Source organism: Mustela nigripes, chromosome 1, assembly GCF_022355385.1.
Source record: "Mustela nigripes isolate SB6536 chromosome 1, MUSNIG.SB6536, whole genome shotgun sequence".
In the NCBI taxonomy this organism is placed as follows: domain Eukaryota; kingdom Metazoa; phylum Chordata; class Mammalia; order Carnivora; family Mustelidae; genus Mustela; species Mustela nigripes.
Genome location: NC_081557.1, coordinates 10,784,735 through 10,803,199, shown reverse-complemented (window position 1 = coordinate 10,803,199; position 18,465 = coordinate 10,784,735). Strand labels below are relative to the sequence as shown.

The window sequence follows — 18,465 nt, the reverse complement described above, 5'->3', positions numbered from 1 at the left end:
ATGTGTGCATAGGGAAGCAGGGCAAAAGAAAGGGAGATGATAATGGGGAGAGAATTTGAAGAAAGAGCTGAAAGCTCCAACATCCTACTCTCAGAATGAAAAACAGAATGGGGAAACTGAGCTTCAGATCTGACACAGTGCGTATGACCCTGACATAGTGGGTCAGGGCAGGGAAAATATGAGAAAATCTTTCAAAGAAATGGGGCTTGTATAAAATTAGAAGCTTTCAACACCAGCATGTGAGCACGTGTGTGTGTGTGGGGGGGGGGGGCTTAACATTTATGCTCGAACAATTGTTCTTATTTTGAAATCAAGAAAAAAATGAACTGGCTATCTCTTCATAAATATTCTGGTTAGCCTTTGTTTGCTTGTTTTGTTTGAGTAGCTGATGAGGGAGAACAGAGTTCAAGTTTAGGTTTATATCTATCACTGTTGACTTACTCAGTATTTAAAAGGAAAAGAAAAAAAAATGAGTTTCCAAAAATATGTAATGATGATTTTGTGATTTTTTAATAAGAAAAATATATATTTAGGCTTCCTTCCAGTTCCTGGAACAAATCTGTGGAATTTCCTAAATGAAAGAGCAGCAAAGATGTATTTTTTTATGTTAATGAGTTGACTTTGGGAAAGACCTCAGAGAACCTAAGGTTGGGTTGTGGAGCCCTCCAAGCAGAGGAACCAACCTTACAATTAGAGGATTGTAACTTTTAGTCCACTTACCCCCCACCCCTGACATCTAGAAAGGGAAGAGGGGCTAAAAACTGAGTTTAATCACCAGGGGCTGATGATTTGATCAATCATATGTGTGTAACAAAGTCTCTATAAACCACCAAAAGGATAAGATTGGGATAGCTTCTTGGTAAACCCAGGGAGATTCAGGGACAGTGGTGCTCCACACCCCTTCCCATTCCTTGCCCTCTGTTTCTTTTCCATATGGCTATTCTAGAGTTATATCCTCTTATACTAAACTGGTAATCCAGTAAGTTAAATGTTTCTCTGAGTTCTGTGAGCCACTCTGGCAAATTAATTGAGCCAAGGAGGGGGTCTTGAGAACTTCCACCTGTGTGGGGTTTGATGCTATCTCCAGGTAGATAGATAGTGTGAGGATTGAGTTAATGGCTTGGTGGTGTTGAAAAAACACACATCATAGAAATTGAATAAAGATTTTATTTGGAAGCTAGTTACTCACATAGCTCCTGAGACTTAATTGTGGGGGGCTTGTCTGCAAGCTATAACGAGGATAATCATGTGATGCAACACTAGTGTCTACCATGAAAGAGTCTGAACACCACCATTACTTGGAGAACTCCCATTGACAATTAAGGAGGACAAGAAGGAGTTGTCTCCTTTACTTCACCATGACCCTTGAATCACATTTCTGTCTAGTTTCTTGGGAAATCTCTGTTTTGCAGTCTAGGCATTGGTAATTTACACATATGCACTTTGCCTAATGGCAAATGAAGAGACCCCCATTGAACACAAATATTCAATAACAAGAAAACAAAGATATATATTTTCGGTGTTCATTATATAAAAGCCTACATTTCAGAGAATTCAAAATTTGCTTTCTTGAGTTCAGTTTCTTTGGTTGGTTTTTATATAGCATCATAAAACCAAATTCCTGATGAATATTTCTCCTAAGAAGTCAATAGTTCTTCGTATCCAGGGTCAGAAGATGCCTTTAAGGATTTTGCCAAGGGTACGCCAGATTTATTCTTGTAACTCCGAGGCAAGAAAAGCACACTCTAAAGGAAACAAAATATGTTAGTTCTTTATGTTAGTTCTTCAGACTTCACTCAGGTTCAGTTTCATATATATACATACACATATAATAGATATATATTATATATATACACTTGTATCTACATTTATATCTAGATATAAATATCAATGTCACTTCCTCCATCTTTGTGTGTGTGTGTATATATACATATATATTACAAGATGAATATAGTATGTTATTAAGTTCTTTAAATAAGTGTGGCTCAATAGTCTTTCTGCTTTCTGTAATACAATCTGGATAAATTAATGCTTTTTATTTCAGTGAAATGAAGCCACAAGTCCATGGTGGTGGTAGAGTGCTGTCCCATGGAATTTGAAACAACTATTTTTTTAAAAGTATCTTTTAAGTGAGAAAAGAATTTTAACATCACAGGAAGAGGGCAACCCATGGAACCGGGGAAGATATTCACAAATGACAGTACAGACAAAGGGCTGATATCCAAGATCTATAAAGAACTCCTCAAACTCAACACACGCAAAACAGATAACCACGTCAAAAAATGGGCAGAAGACATGAACAGACATTTCTCCAAAGAAGACATACAAATGGTGAACAGACACATGAAAAAATGTTCATCATCACTAGCCATCAGGGTAAGTCAAGTCAAAACCACATTAAGATACCACCTTACACCAGTTAGAATGGCCAAAATTAACAAGACAGGAAACAACAAGTGTTGGAGAGGATATGGAGAAAGGGGAACCCTCTTACACTGTTGGTGGGAATGCAAGTTGGTGCAGCCACTTTGGAAAACAGTGTGGAGATTCCTCAAGAAATTAAAAATAGAACTTCCCTATGATCCTGCAATTGCACTACTGGGTATTTACCCCAAAGATACTGATGTAGTGGAAAGAAGGGCCAACTGTACCCCAGTGTTTATAGCAGCAATGACCACGGTCACCAAACTGTGGAAAGAACCAAGATGCCCTTCAGTGGACAAATGACTAAAGAAGATATGGTTCATATATACAATGGAGTATTATGCCTCCATCAGAAAGGATGAATACCCAACTTTTGTATCAACATGGATGGGACTGGAAGATATTATGCTGAGTGAAATAGGTCAAGCAGAGAGAGTCAATTATCATATGGTTTCACTTATTTGTGGAGCATAACAAATATCATGGAGGACACTGGAAGATGGAGAGGACAGCTGAGCTGGGGAAAATTGGAGGGGGAGACGAATCATGAGATACTGTGGACTCTAAGAAACAAACTGAGGGTTTTGGACGGGAGGGGGTTGGGGGGTTGAGTGAGCCTGGTGGTGGGTATTAAGGAGGGCACGTATTGCATGGAGCACTGAGTATGGTGCATAAAGAATGAATTCTGGAACACTGAAAAGAAATAAAATAAAATTAAATTTTAAAAAATCACAGAAGGGAAACCAGAGCATAAGGACATGTAGCAAATCCAGTCATGTATGCAAATGCCCTTGATCAAGTCAAGGCTGTGAGAGAGACTAGGTCTGTGGTAGAAAGTGTTCCAGTCTGATAAAGACACAAACCAGGTTCTGGGGGCCTGAGCACAAACTCATACACAATGCTGAGCAAGTCATTTAATTTACATATTTCTGCATCTATAAACCAGACAATTTTTCAGGTTCAACCATAACTTAGCTAGTCAGCTATTCAATTGCCATCTGCATTACTTATCAGTCTTCCACCCCCATCAAGTCGCCATCTCTCATGTGTATCTTGTAACCGACGACTGCTGACCCTTCTGCCAGTCTTGCTGACATTGCTCAACACAACCCAGAACTGGAGATACACCTGGCAGGACTTAGGGAGGCAGGCCAGCACACTCACCCCAGTGAAGTTGGAATGAGCCTTTTTCCACCAAACCACAGCAGCGAGCACAGCCAGGCAGAACTCCAGCACCGTGCAAATTAGCATCACAGACAGAGTTCCCTGAAATTCAGGAAATACAAGGTTGGTGGTGCTTGAATCAACTGACACCTTCATGCCTTATTCAGTGTTGACCATAGAGGTGAAGACTGCCTCAACCCTCAGAAGATGAAGGCAGAACATCAACAATGCTCGTTCCTAGCCTAGTGATTGGCTTTTATTTAATCCCTTTGCTTATTTATTCCCTTGAGAGGCAGATGAGCAGAACTACATCAGCTACACATTAACCCACTTTGGGCATCGTTTCTTATCCCACTGAGACATAGTGTGTGAACCTGAAGTCTCCACATTTATCAAATGTGCACAATGATATTTCCTTCTCAGAGACACCTGAGAACAATGAAGTTTGACCTCAGTGGTGCAAACCCTTTGTAAAATTCAACATTTTGAATGGGCTGGATGAGCTTCCTTAGCCTTTCTTAATGTTGGTAAGAGAAAGAAAAATCAAGGCAATAAACATAGCATAAAGAGATCGGCCTCCATTGCTAACAACCCACACCAACTCAAAAAAGATACTATGCCAAAAGACTAAGTTCTACCATTTCTGTCCTGAGGCATCCTTCATGCAGACCAGGCAACCTGATAGGACAGGAGAGAAAATGTGATTGCATAAACCTCTAGCCTATTTATGTACAGTTCAAGAGGAAGTACAACTTGTTTATGTTAATTAGAAACTGTCCCATCAAGCAGGTGCAGTATAATTCCTTTATTTATAAAGCAAAATTATCCCTCATGAATTCATATTTTATACATTCCACAAATCCCTCCCAAACTTCTCTCCAGATTTTTTCCCAAGGTGGGGCTGCCTACTCCATGTGTTGCTTTATGCCAATTGTTATCAACCTCATTTGCATGTACCTTTTCTCATTGTAATATCATGAACCTGGAGAGAAGTGCCTGGGGCCAGGTCCACAAGGAGCCGTGTGCAAGTGCGTGCTTGACCAGCTGTTAGCATCTGGCCATCCTCCAACCGTGCCTTGACCTAACTCACTTTTGTGATTGTGGGACAACAGATAGGCAGCAGTCTCTTTACTCATATGTTGCCTGGGTCTTTCTCAGTGTTTTCTGACCATACACATACTCTTTAATGCTTCAGCTGAAGACATTTTTTCTGTTAGCCAAACTTCATTCTTTTCTTTTTTTCAATAATGACAATCATAGTCAGTTCCCATTCTCCACCTTCCTACATCTTTATTTCCGAATTTAATAAATCCCACCCCTATAAGTTATCACAAACAACAGTGATATTGCCTTCTCCCCTGATCAATCCTGTTAATCAGAACTCAGTGCTGTGAGTTAGCCCAGCACTGAGTTCCCTCAGACTGAGTTAAAGCCCAGCACACATACTTTCCATGCTTTTTGACCACTTGGGTCTTCCTGGTGTCTTTGCCTTTCTTAATTTACCATTTTATGTGCCAAGATTTTTGGTTGGACAAACTCCTATTTTATATCTCTAACAACAGAATTACTTTGATTATTAAGAAACTCTATCAACAGTAAGTTTTCATTCTTCATCATCAACTTGATTTGACATTGACTCTTCCATTCCCTATCACTGGTATGTAACCTTAGAGCCTAACGCCTTTATCTCAGCCTAAAAATACTTACAGCCAGAGTAGTTTTGGCCATGAAACATTCATTTTTAATATATGGGTGCATATAATGGTAAAAGTAATCCCCTGCAGGTGCTTTGTCCTCTTTGTTCAATTCGCACTTCCAAAAGGCAGGATCCAAAGCAGCCAGGTTGACCGAGAGGAGAATAAAACCCATAAGAGCAAACAGAGAACCCAGAATGTTTGCAGCCATGCTGCTCTGAGCCTGAAAGACAAAGGCTGAGTAAGAATCACCGTCAATGACCAACACGTGCCTTTTATCCCTCTTTGCCAATGCACTGCAAAATTTTTTTTCTTATTTTTGTCCCTCAGGGGATCTAGCACCGGTAGACTTAAACCAGGAGACATCTTCCCTAGTACTCAGCAACATCTCTGAACCTAGCAGGTAAATCTTGGCTAAGTGAATGAATGTATGAAATGTTTCTCCCTAGGCAGGACTTCGGTAGGTGGCAGAGAATATTGCTCTTCTAAATTCTTTATTTGGGACTGAAAGCAGGGCTTCATGGGGCCGTGCCTGCAGAATTCCCAAAAAAGTATGACCAAAGGCCAATATGATTTCTCTTTCCCCCGACTCATTCAGAAACCTCTCAAGGAAGCTGTCTACCACACAAAAGAGGCAGATGAAGCAAGCTATTCTTCCTAGCATATGACTCTCTTCAATGCACACATATTCCCAAAGATGAGTGTGGGAACATAGTCCTCAGGCTTAGGTGAGTCCTGGAGTGGACAGGCTCTGGTGGTCACAGGCAGGGATCCATATGAAAGAGTGTAGCTGGACTTCTAACCCCGGTCCAAGGGTTGTGTAACACGTTAGCAGCAGTGTGAGGTAAATGATCAGACTGTATGTCAGGAAACTGAGGTCCCTGTGGTAGCTTTGCCTGAGACCCTCTCCATTTTCTGGAGTGCTCAGTTCCCTAATTTCACTTCCCTCTCTGGTTTCATTTCTACGTTTATAAGGTGAGGGAGGGGAATGAATAAAATGATCTCAGAAATATGTTCCTTCCTACCCCACTTCACAGAAGGGGGAATTGATCTAGGATTATCCTGAAATCTCTATTTATGGGTAAGTGTAGTCCAGGGCACACCCAGTAACCACAAATTAGAATATTACATAATCCCATCCAGGGGCTCAGCAGTTGGAGCTTTGGGGCACAGAAGAGAAGAGGCGGGGTATTTTTTCTCCTCCTAACCCCAAGTTTCCTAAAACAATGACTACGGTATATGCTCCTTGGCCTCCTTACAGCCAATAACAGTCATGAATTCCAGAGGATATATTTCTTAGAATGATTTAGGTTTCCTCTGGCTCCAGGCTCCAAAAGGGCTGGCATCATGTGTGACCCCAGTAGAATTTACTACAGGACAGATTAATCTGGTAGGCCTGAGCATATCCCAAAACCACACCCTAGATCCTTGAGTTTGCTGCCCTATTCACTCTGGTCTTGTTCTTCTCTGAAGTAAGAACCCCATAAGCTTCCTCCCCGCAAATCTAGAAACACTATTCTTGAATTGTACTACCCAACATGGTTGTCACTAGCACCATGGACTCCTTGTATTTAAAGTAATATTAAGTAAAATTTAAAATTTATAATTCAGTTTCTTGATTTCAGTAGCCACATTCCAAGCTATCGGTTGCAACATGTGACCACCAGCCCAGGCAATAAGACTACCCTCCTCTCTATTGTCACCAGAGGTTCTATTGGACAGCACGGATCCAGCAGTTTGGAGGATAAGTGAGGGTTCCAAGTGATCACTCTCTAAATTCTGGTGGAAAAAAAGAGATAGATTGGCATGCCCTTGAGCACTCTCTCTAATTTCCTGCTGTCTTCAGGAAATGTTTGTAGGCAGAGTTTCCAAATTGAATTTCTGTGCAACTGTGTTATATGTCATTCTTACCCATGACTCCCAACATCAGACTATTTGAGGGGTCTAGGATTGAGTGAAGACTTGGTGAACATTTACAGATTAGAAATCTTCTCCCTATAATGCAGCTTTCCTCTCCCTGCCACTCCCAGTTCTGGTTTTCCTGGAAGAGTTAAATGCAGGTAAAGTTGTCTTCTTAGCCAATGCCAATGACTAATGACAACTTTTAGGACCTGAGAGGTCATACTCAAATCCAAGAAAAGTAATAATTTTTAGATTAGATAGATAAAAGAATGAGAGATAAGTCCTAACATGAATAACATTTTGACTGGGTGTTCTCAAGGGTTTGGACAGATGGGCTTACACAGTGAATCCACAACAAATAGACCTCTTTATAATGCTGTCACCTTCTTTGTCATTGAAGATCTAAAATTGAAGGCCAGTTACTGTGAAAAGGACATTATAAGGAGATAGACTTTTTCTAGAATAGATTCCTGGGAGCTGATCTAGGGGATAATACAACACCCTGAATGAAGACTGTGATTAAGGGCACAGTGGTTGGAGGACTGTGCACTGGGCAGGAATATCAATGAGCCAAGTTCAATTCCTGACTATGCCACATGCCTGCTCTGAAACTCAGTTTCCTACTCTGCAAGGTAAAGAGATTGATCTTGAAGAGTTCTCCTTCAATTTCATTTCAATCCATGAGTTGTAGGGTTTGCTTCTCATACTTACCAAAGGCTTAGTTGACTTTTTCTCCATGATGATTGATAGAATTCCAGAAATGACAAACTGTTCAGAAAGGAGAGACAATGGTGAAGTCAGTGTCTATGTACAGGTGAAGCTACAATGTTATTATCATGGTGTTTATGGAAAACTCCTATGGAAACAGTCTTAAAAAACCATTGACCTACAATGTAAGGCCCAATTAATTACAGAGATGTGACTCTTTTTCCCACAGAGTATTCAGAAAAGCATGAACAAAGGCAGATACAAGTAAGAATATATCCCAGTAACCAAAATGAGGGCCTTACGAGTCAGGAAAGGGGGTATTTTTTTTTTTAAAGATTTTATTTATTTATTTGACAGAGACAGATCACAATTAGGCAGAGAGGCAGGCAGAGAGAGAGAGGAGGAAGCAGGCTCCCTGCTGAGCAGAGAGCCTGACGCGGGACTCGATCCCAGGACCCTGAGATCATGACCCGAGCCGAAGGCAGCGGCTCAACCCACTGAGCCACCCAGGTGCCCGGGGGTATTTTTTTAATGACAGAAGGAAGTTTTGGAGTTAGACATTATGTAGAGAAAAATATGAAAGCAATGGTACAGAAAAAGAAAAGAGTGAGGACAGTTAACAGATATGGGAGGATGGAGACACACATGTTAAGTTGGTGGCTCCCCGGTTTAGGTGGAGTGGTGGCTGAGATCAGAGAGAAGACAAAGCTGGACACAGTGAATCATTTTACAATATTCATGACCTAATTTATTTGGGGCAGTGAAGTAATAGAAAATCCTTTAACAATGACAAAACAGCGAGAAAAGAAAAGTTGTAGATCCCACAGCCCCAGCCTTAAGTACTTCAGATCTGCCTAAATTAAGCCTGGGTCTTCAAAATTGAACGAGGTGCCTCTACCAACATGGGCTGTGCTTCATGACTTGCTCTTGAAGAGTAGAGTATGGAAAAAGGAGGGAAGAGGTGACTCCACAGCAGAAGAACCTGCCAACTCCACCTCAGCCTCAGGGTTAAGGTTAATGTGCTCAGTGACAAATCATGTTGATAGCATTATGTCCTCAATAGGACACCTCACCTCTGTCCCTTCCACCTGGAAATCCATCACAATCTGAATATGAGAAAAAAGTACCATGTGAACCCCAATTTAGGAACATGCTGAAATTCAAAAAAATCCTGGCCCTTGCTACTCAAGACCACCAACATCCCCAAGGAGAAGTCTGAGAAAGTATAGAGGAGCTGAAGGAGACACAATGTAATGTAATGTAGTATCTTTGATGGGACCTTGGAACAGATAACAGGACAAACTTGTGAAATCCTCAAGGATTTCTTCCCCCTTTTCCCTCTGCCCCAACTTCCCCCCATCCTCCTAAGGATCTCTACTCACACACAGGGCTCCTATGAATGGGTAAGCAGCCTTCAACAGGGCAGAAAGCGTCGGGGCAAATTGTGGAGAAGAGGGAACAGATACCAAAATAATTCCCAAACTCAACACCATCACCCCACACAGGATCTGGATGGTCTGTTGGAAGAAGAAGGGAGATGGAGATAGAGAATTAACATCAGCATTTGGAAAGGCAAGACGTCTTTCTCTCTCCCACGGTGCTCGTGCATTATCACTCTCTGCAGGACTCCAGCAAGGATACAGACTTTGAAAAGCTCCGGAGTGACAACTCTGCAAATATACTTTGGAAGAGATGTTGCTGTGCCGCAGACAACTACTGTCTCAGGACACCTGGCAAGTGTTCAGCAAGTCTTCAGGCATCTCTGGCTCTCTGCCCGTGTCTGCTCATGTGGCGCCAGCTCCCAGCTCCCTGCAACACTGTTTCCCCTGGCTCTCTGAATCTGTTGCTATTAACTCACTTTCTACCTCATATGCGAACAGGGGATATCCGAAACCCCTCACACTGTCTTAGCCCTGCTGGTGTGGACGTGCCTCCTTACATCCCCCAGGCCCCACTGGATACAACAGAGAGCCTGGCCCTCTGGCCAGTTCTGAGTTCTGTGACCCCTCCAGTCCATGTCCCTGCAGCTGAGGATCTTGGCTTCCAAGTGACCAAGTTTTCCTCCTTGAAGTCCACCTCAGACACTTATAGCTCTGCTAACACTTACCAAGCCAAAGTTTTCCAAACATTATGTCCCACAAGCCTCACAGTAATCCACAGGATCGTATATTAGAGGCAAGGCAGTCGCTCCCACTGGGTTGTGCAAACTTAGATCATATAAATGCAGAGATGACTCCAAGAGGCAGAGCTCTTTAGTTCCCTCCTAGTCCTTTGACAGAGAGAGAGCAAGCACAAGCAAGGGGAGCAGTAGGCAGAGGGAGAGGAAGGAGCAGGCTCCTCGCCAAGCAGAGAACCCAATGTAGAGCCAGGACCCTGGGATCATGACCTGAGCTGAAGGCAGACGCTTAACCAACTGAGCCACCCAGACATACCCACAGAGCTTCTTTAATAAATCATGCACAAGAGGAGAGAAGCCAGCAAAAGGCAACTATCTCTGTTCCCAAAAGGGAAAGAGAAAAAAGGGGAAGGAGGTTTATTTGTCCTATAATTTGTGATGAGGGAAAAATTCCCTTAAAAATCATATTATTAAGCTTGCAGTTGGTAATCACAGAAAAAAGTACCTAAAATATGTAATTATTTACCATCACTTTATTATTATTATTATTATTAACACATATTATTTGCCCCATTACTTTTGTAAAAAAAAATAGATATACAGCTTTTTGTAGGCCAATTATTCCTCAATAAAGTGTTTTTTTTTAAAGAAAATGTTGAGAAGTGTGTTATTGCAAAAATACAGAAACATCAACAAAAAGTGAGTTGATCAGATTCAGAATAGGAGGAATACACTTTTCATATCATCTTATGTCTGGGGAAGGTTCAGATGGCCCTCCAGGGGGCTTCCATTGGCCTGCCCATCAACCTGGAATTCCTCAAATAAAGTTTGAGAGTCTCTGTGCTCACCGTGTAGTCCCAAGAATTTCCTGGACCCCCTCCCCATTCCAGTCCAGCAAATTCTTAATTGGACTTACCCCAAGAATTTTGACATCTGCCTTTAGATGTTTCTCTAGGCTGTCTTGCCTCTGGTTGGTGGGTTTGGGATCCTCCGTTTTGGGAAAGTTGATGCCATTTGGTGTCAGAACTATGATGGTCTGATTGGCCATGGGCTGTGATACGATGGGGTCACTAGCACGGGGAAAGAAAATAAACTCAGCTTTTAAAAAGTATAGAGCTCTCAAGTCTCCTCAGTATTTTCCCATTAGTCCTGACTTGATCTATTCTTGCGAAGGAAATGGACAGCATAGAGAGCTATAAAAAGCACAAAAATTTGGTACCATGAATATATTTTTTAAGATTTTATTTATTTATTTGACAGAGAGAGAGAGAGGGACATCACAAGTAGGCAGAGCATCAGGCAGAGAGTGAGGGGGAAGCAGGGTCCCCGCTGAGCAGAGAGCCCAATGTGGGACTTGATCCCAGGACCCTGAGATCATGACCTGAGCCAAAGGCAGAGACTTTCACCCATTGAGCCACCCAGGGGCCCCACCATGAATACTTTTTTATACAGTCTTTGGCCCAGTCTATTCATTAGAGATAAGAGACATACCACAGGGAAGCAGAAGCACCAATTGTGAGAGGTCTCAATGTCTAGAGGCAAATGGTCACAAAAAACTTACAATATGTAGAAATCTCTCTTTCTTCTGGTTCTACCTGCAACAACTGAATTGCCAAATATTCCATGGATTGCACCCCCAAACTTCCCTACCAGTCATGAGACGCAGTAAGGGTTCTCTTTGTCAACATTTTCCTATTCGGGTTTGGCACATCTCACACTAACTGTTCATTTTCTCGTCCAATAAGTAATACTTACTAGGACTGATCCTAGGTATTTTTTATTGTATTCTACTGGACATTATCCTGTAGTATCTTTTCTTTCTTTCTTTCTTTCTTTCTTTCTTTCTTTCTTTCTTTCTTTCTTTCTTTTTTTAAGTAAGCTATACACCCTATCTGGGAATTTGACTCATGACCCTGAGATCAAAAGTCATGTGTTCTACTGACGGAGTGAGCCAGGTTACCCCATCCTATAGCGCCTTTCATCTTTCAACAACTCTGTATGTTAGTTCTTTAGTTAGCAAAACCATGTCATAATTAGGGAAACTTGGAATCCAAAAGTTTATTATGAATGGAAATAATACCTGCTTTTCCTATGTGCCTATAAGAGTTAATGACAAAAAAATATTTGCAGTTATAATGGTTACTCAGGTAGGTTCACACAGCTGGGGAGATGTAAGAACTGGGACAGGACCCCAGGTCTCTCTGAATCTGAAGACTTTGTACAATTCATGAGAGCACACGACTTCTTCATCATCCTACCTTGCTTCGGTAGCCTGTGCCTGAGTTGATTCAGGGTGGAGAAGCAGCAGCAGTCAGAAATATGGAAACAGGACCTGAAGTCATGAAACCCAGGTTCAAGGTCAGGCCCTCAGTTTGCTGGCCTCAAGAACCAGTACCTGTGATATTAGCTCTATTAGCCGTCTTAGCAGCAAGCTCAGCTTGGATCTCTGTTTGCAGCACCGTTCTCAGCCCAGGACCTGTCTAGTTTGCACAGGGCCCATAGAGGTAAGAACTATGCTCCCATTAATCACATGAGCTCAGGGAAGGGGCCCAAGATCACACAGAAAACAGCAGAAAGTGTTCAACACACTGCTCCTTCCCTCCTCTCATTCTGTTTCCAAAATACTTTCCTGCCTCTTAACTTCTTTCCAGGAGCTTCCAATCAAATCTCCCACAGGGAGGCACAGCAGGGGAATGGGAAGTTTAAACCAGTCTCTCAGCAATGCCTACCTGTGCCCGTGGACCAGCCTGCTGGTTCCAGCCGAGTGCTCACAAACTCCCAGGAGGCGGTGACTCTGGGCTGTCACAGAGTCCTGTAGAATTTTCTACTTGTCTTCATCTTTTGAAAGTCACCAGCCCTTCCTTAGTCCAGAGTTTCCAGCCACACAGGATGTGATACTTACAGATCGTAGATTTGTGAAATGTGTCTGCACTTCCTTTTTTTCGAAACTCCTAGCATCTTCAGAAAAGTCACACGTAGAACCACCTAATGGCTGTGAGGACGTAGGATTCCTGGAGCTCTGTGTGGGTATTGTCAGGCCAATACTTACTAGCTCTGTCATTAGACAAGTCTGTGTTCTTCTCTGTGACTCCGTTTTCAAATCTCTTAGGGAAACAATATCAACACAGGAGGTTTGTTATAAAGTTTAGAGAAAATGTTTATAGAAGGTCTTTCACTGCCTCCAAGGAGCGTTCGATAATATGTAACTAATAATAGTAACATTGACTGAAATAGTGATATTGATAAATCATAATATTCAATAATATATAGCTAACCATAGTCTGACTACACTGCTTTCAAGGAGCACTCAATAATATACAGCTAATAATAGTAATAATAGAATATAGAAAGATTTTTTTTGTTACTTATGTATGTTTTCCTTTTTCCAGTTCCCTGGGCTCTGGACAGGCTGAACCAGCCTCTCTGCATCTACTACCTAGATACTGGCTGCTACAGAATTATCTTTCTTCTCTGGCTTCTCTCTCTAGCAATAGATCCCTGTCCCCCGAAAAAGTTGGACATCTCTAGGAAGTGGTGAAACCAGATGGGGATGCATAAACTTGGCAAACTCATACTTGGGGCGGTTTTGTGAAACAGAGAGGTCCTGTGCCCCCTCAAGCCCTCAGGTGGGTGCTCTTTGGAAGCCAACTTTGATATGCCAGACGAGGATACCGATGCCAAAGCCAGTCAAGGAAGCTAAACAGCCCCATACCATAAGCTTCCTCCTTCCCTTGGGGGAGTGCCAGAAGGAACCTGGGAACACACCAGGATGATCACTGTCCCCTCAGGGGGACGTGGGTTCTGCAAGTTAACTCCATACTTCAAAAAAAAAAAAAAGAATTAAGAAACACCATTAAGGTTGGCTTAGTTTCCAGGACCAAATGGCACAGATTACTAAATGCAATTCTCTTTTCTTAAATTCTAGAGATGAATAGAGAGAGGGAATGACGCGTCCAGAAACGATGGAAGAGCCACAGAAGAACCTCTACCCTCTCGCTCCTGAGCTTCTGGTGTGCCTTCTCCTTTCCCAAGGTGTCTGCTGTAGTTTTCCCATCACGCCCTGTGCCCTTATCACCATCCCAGCAGCCAGTAAAAGAGTGGGGGTACAGCTCTCCCCTAGGCTTTGACAAAGAAGGAGCCTAGCTCCATAAGGGACAACCGCAACCTCTTTCCCTTCAGTGGAATGTGGTAATAACCAATTAAGTCGACTGACCAAGCAAAGATCCCTTCACAGTCTGTCTTCCTCTCTTACTAGTACAACTTTAAATGATCTCAGAGGAGTTACGAGGATTGCATGAGATGACACTTCAAGGTGCTTGCTGCAGAACTATACAGACGAGTGACCCAAAAGGAGTCTATCAACAGCCTTCCCTCTACACCCACCCCACTCAAACTCCCAATTCCAATCTCCCTCCCTGCTTCTCTCTCCCACTCTGCACCTTCCTCCTTCTTTTTCTTTTTTTGGGGGGCTTCAGTAATATCTGAACAAGAAGCTTCTCCCTCTATTCTCTCAAATTAGACCCGTCCCACCTTGACCATCTGTTGTTTCCAGAGTCTGAACTCTGTCAACCCAACCTGGAGGGAAAGGAATGACAGAGTAGTTAACACTCGCACTTAATAATTCAGGTTTCTCTAAAGAAGCACTAATGAATTTTTGATTTGGGTAACTTTTTGTTGCAGAACAAGGGGTCCCGTTCTGTGCATTGTAGGATGTTTAGCAAGATCTCTGGCCCCTACTCACTAGATGCCAGAAACGTTGCCCACACCAGATGCGAGGTCACCAAATATTGACAAATGTCCCGTTATGGAGAGGGGACAAAATTTCCTCATTGAGAACAACTGATCTAGAAGAATAAAGTTTTTCTGTGGCTTCTGCGTAAAGGCAAACATGCAAGAAGCGAATAATTATTGTTCTTTAGCTCATTAATTCTTTAGTTTTTATTTTTTTATAATTTTTTATTTTAAAGATTTTTATTTATTTATTTGACACAGAGAGAGAGATCACAAGGACGTGGAGAGGCAGTCAGGGGCAGGGGGGGAAGCAGGCTCCCCACTGAGCAGAGAGCCCGATGTGGGGCACGATCCCGGGACCCTGAGACCATGACCTGAACTAAAGGCAGAGGCTTAACCCACTGAGCCAGCCAGGTGCCCCTTTAGTTTTTATTTTTAATTGTGGTAAAAAAAAAAAAAACCCACATAAAATTTATTACCTTAGTCATTTTTAAGTATACAGTTCAGTAGTGTTAAGTATGTTCACATTATTGTGCAACAGGTCTCTAGAACTTTTTCAGTTTTTTTTTTGTAAAACTGAAGCTTTATACCCATTGAATGACAATTCCCCATTTCTTCTCCCCTCAACCCCTGGCAACCATCATTCTGGCTCTGTTACTATGAATGTGACTACTTTAGATACCTCACAACCATAGAATCATATCTTATTTGTCCTTTTCCAGTTGGCTTATGTCATAGCATGATGTTCTCAAGTTTCATCCGCATTGCAGCATGTGATAGGATCTCCTTGTTGAAGACTGAATAATATTCCACTGTATGCATATGCCACTTGTGGTTAATTCATTCATCTGCCATTGGTATTGGGTTGTTTCTTTGCCTGTTGTGAATAATGTTGTCATAAGTGTGAGTGTGAAACTCTCCTTTTCCTTCGCGTCAGTTCCTAAAGATTTATTTTGGTTTGGTTGAGCCATGCTTTCCTGTTTCTCTTCATGTCTTGGGATCTTTTGGTGAGATTTGGGCATTTGAAAACAAAACAAAACCAAAACCACCTCCTCCAGTCTTTCATACTGGCATCATAAAGGGGAAGACGGTTGCCAATCATCATGGCTAGAGATTCTGGGGACCTTTCCAACATTTTCTGGAGATGCATCTGCTCTGGGCAAGTGTGTGTAAACCTCCCAGTTAAAGAGGTCTGCCTGCTTCTTCTCTGAAACCCACACATTCTTCCTCTGCATCATCCATTTGAGGTACCACAGTCCCTCTGGAGCTATGACAAGCCACAGTGCTTGCTATGTTTTTAGCGACCCCCCAGTCTCACACCCAAACTCTGCCAGTTTGCCTCAGCACTCCAAATCCATGAGACAGAAACCGATCCTTCTGGTAGCCCCTCAAAAATCCAGAATGCTGGACACATGACTCTGGGCCTCTATTTTTCTTTCCCTCCTGAGGAAAAAGCTGGAATTGGGAGTTTCCTCCCCATTATATCACACTGTGCCAGGTGGGAAAAGTAAGTATCACATGTTTTCCCATCCATTTGGATGCATCTCTTCGTGGCCATGGGCTTGTCTAGTGTGCTGTGACTTCTTAACTGGTTTCCAGAGGGCTTTCAAGGCATTTTGGTCCGTATGTTGTTAATTTGGTGTCTCCATGGGAGAATGGGGGCTTGGGGCTTCCCATTCCACCATCTTGCTGATGTCACTCAAGTTAATTTCTTGTTATAAGATACCATTCTGTCTGCTGAGAGGTGGAAAGTCTTCCTGTTACCTGTGGCATAATCTGTAAAGCAGGTGTTTAATATAGTGATGGAGAGCTGGATTGGGGAGTAATTTTGGTTATCAAAATTTATTTTTTTTAATCATTTCATACCACTTATCAAAGCATTTTTTAAAATCATATCCTACCATTTATCAAAACAGGTTATCCAAGGATCCACTTATAAAGTAAGAAGACCCAAACTCTTTGGACCTAAAACAACCATTGGATCTTCATTGTTTTAGCTAGGTCCTCCATCTGCCTCAGCTTTTGTCACTGACCCTCTGCCCCCTCTCTTCTCAGGACCATAGGAATCTTCTTAAAGTTGCCAAAGACATCTGTTATGCTCTTAATTATCATGACTACTCCTTCCATTCTGTATCCCCCTTTGTTCCTAAACAATAGGAACACTTCTCTTTCTGAAGCATTTATCATAACTTCTTTAGTGGGATCTGATTCTTTGTACTTTTGGAAAACAAAAGCTATAAACTAGTAGGCAGAATCTCCTTTTCCTTCCTCCAGTTATATATGCCTGTACTTCCCCCCACCATTTCCTCACCCCCCAATTAATAGGTTATCTTAAGGAAAAAGCTAAGAAAGTCCTAAAATGCTTGGACTGAAAAAGGAAAAACAAATATTATCTTGCAAGAATTTTAGTCTTGCTCACAGTCTGTGGATAAGGTGCTGTTGGGCAACAGGAAGTCTGCAGCTGAAAATACAGCCTGACCACCTGCTCCGCCCTTCAAGATGTTTGGAGAAGGAAGGGCCAGAGCCCAGCACAGGCTAGTTCATGGCATAGACCGAGATACTCCTACGTGAGGAGTTTCTTCCCATAATGGAGAAGAAGCCTGCAGTGGGCAGCAAGAAAGGGGAAAACTGTTTCCCAACTGAGAATTAAGTAGACTGAAGTGTACATAATCTTTTTGATTTGAACAAACAGGCCCCTGACTTGATCCCTGTGGGCATTAGGGTGTTTATAAAGGGAAAAAGCCTTGTTTGTTTTAGCTAAGGAACAGGCTCAGGTCAACTGCTTTCCATTTGTGTCCCATATATACAGGAATCTATTGCATTTCTGTATGCTAATAGTGAAGTAACAGAAAGAGAAATTTAGAAAACAATCCCGTTGTTTAGAATTGCACCAAAAAAATAATAAAATAATAAAATACAGGTGAAAAACCTGTACTCTAAAAACTGTAAAACACTAGTGAAAGAATTGAAGATGATGCAAACTAATGAAAAGATATTCCATGCTCATGGGTTGAGAGAAAAAATATTGTTAAAATGTCCATACTACCCAAAGCAATAAACATATTTAATGCAGTCCCTATCAAAATACCCACAGCATGTTTCACAGAACTAGAACAAATAATTCTAAAATGTGTTTGGAACCACAAAAGACCCTGAATAGCCAAAGCAATCTTGAAGAACAAAGCCAGAAGTATCACAATTCCAGATTTCAAGATATATTATAAAGTATTAATCAAAGCAGAATGGTATGGGCACAAAAACGGAAGCATATATCAACAGAACAGAAAACATAGCACAGAAATAAATCCATGGTTATATGGTCAATTAATCTTCAACAGAATGTGCAATGGGAAAAAACTTCTTCTACAAATAGTGTTGGGAAAACTGGACAGCAAAGTGCAGAAGAGTGAAACTGGACCCTTCTCTTACACCACACACAAAACCAAACTCAAAATGAATTAAAGGCCTAAATGTGAGCCCTGAAGCCATGAAAATCCTAGAAGAGAACGTAGGCAGTAATTTCTCTGACATCAATTTTAACAGTATTTTTCTAGATAGGTCCCCAGAGGCAAGAGAAACAAAAGCAAAAATAAACTCTTGGAACGACACCAAAATAAAAAGTTTTTGCACATCAAAAGAAATTGTCAACAAAACAAAAAGACAATCTACCGAATGGGAGAATATACTTGCCAATAAAAGGTTAATATCCAACATATGTAAAGAACT

At 41.8% G+C, this 18,465-nt stretch overlaps 1 protein-coding gene across 1 annotated transcript; it reads right to left on the bottom strand.

Annotated features, from left to right (window-relative positions):
* Positions 1-1,149: 1,149 nt before the first annotated feature.
* LOC132005339 (membrane-spanning 4-domains subfamily A member 6A-like) lies at positions 1,150-14,547 on the bottom strand. The gene is made up of 8 exons (XM_059385938.1): positions 14,539-14,547; positions 12,738-12,832; positions 10,925-11,078; positions 9,275-9,409; positions 7,896-7,952; positions 5,296-5,505; positions 3,589-3,690; positions 1,150-1,745 (listed from the first exon to the last, which is right to left on the bottom strand). Exons 1-8 carry the CDS (start codon positions 14,545-14,547, stop codon positions 1,638-1,640), a joined length of 870 nt encoding a protein of 289 aa, XP_059241921.1. The 3' UTR covers positions 1,150-1,637.
* Positions 14,548-18,465: the final 3,918 nt, after the last annotated feature.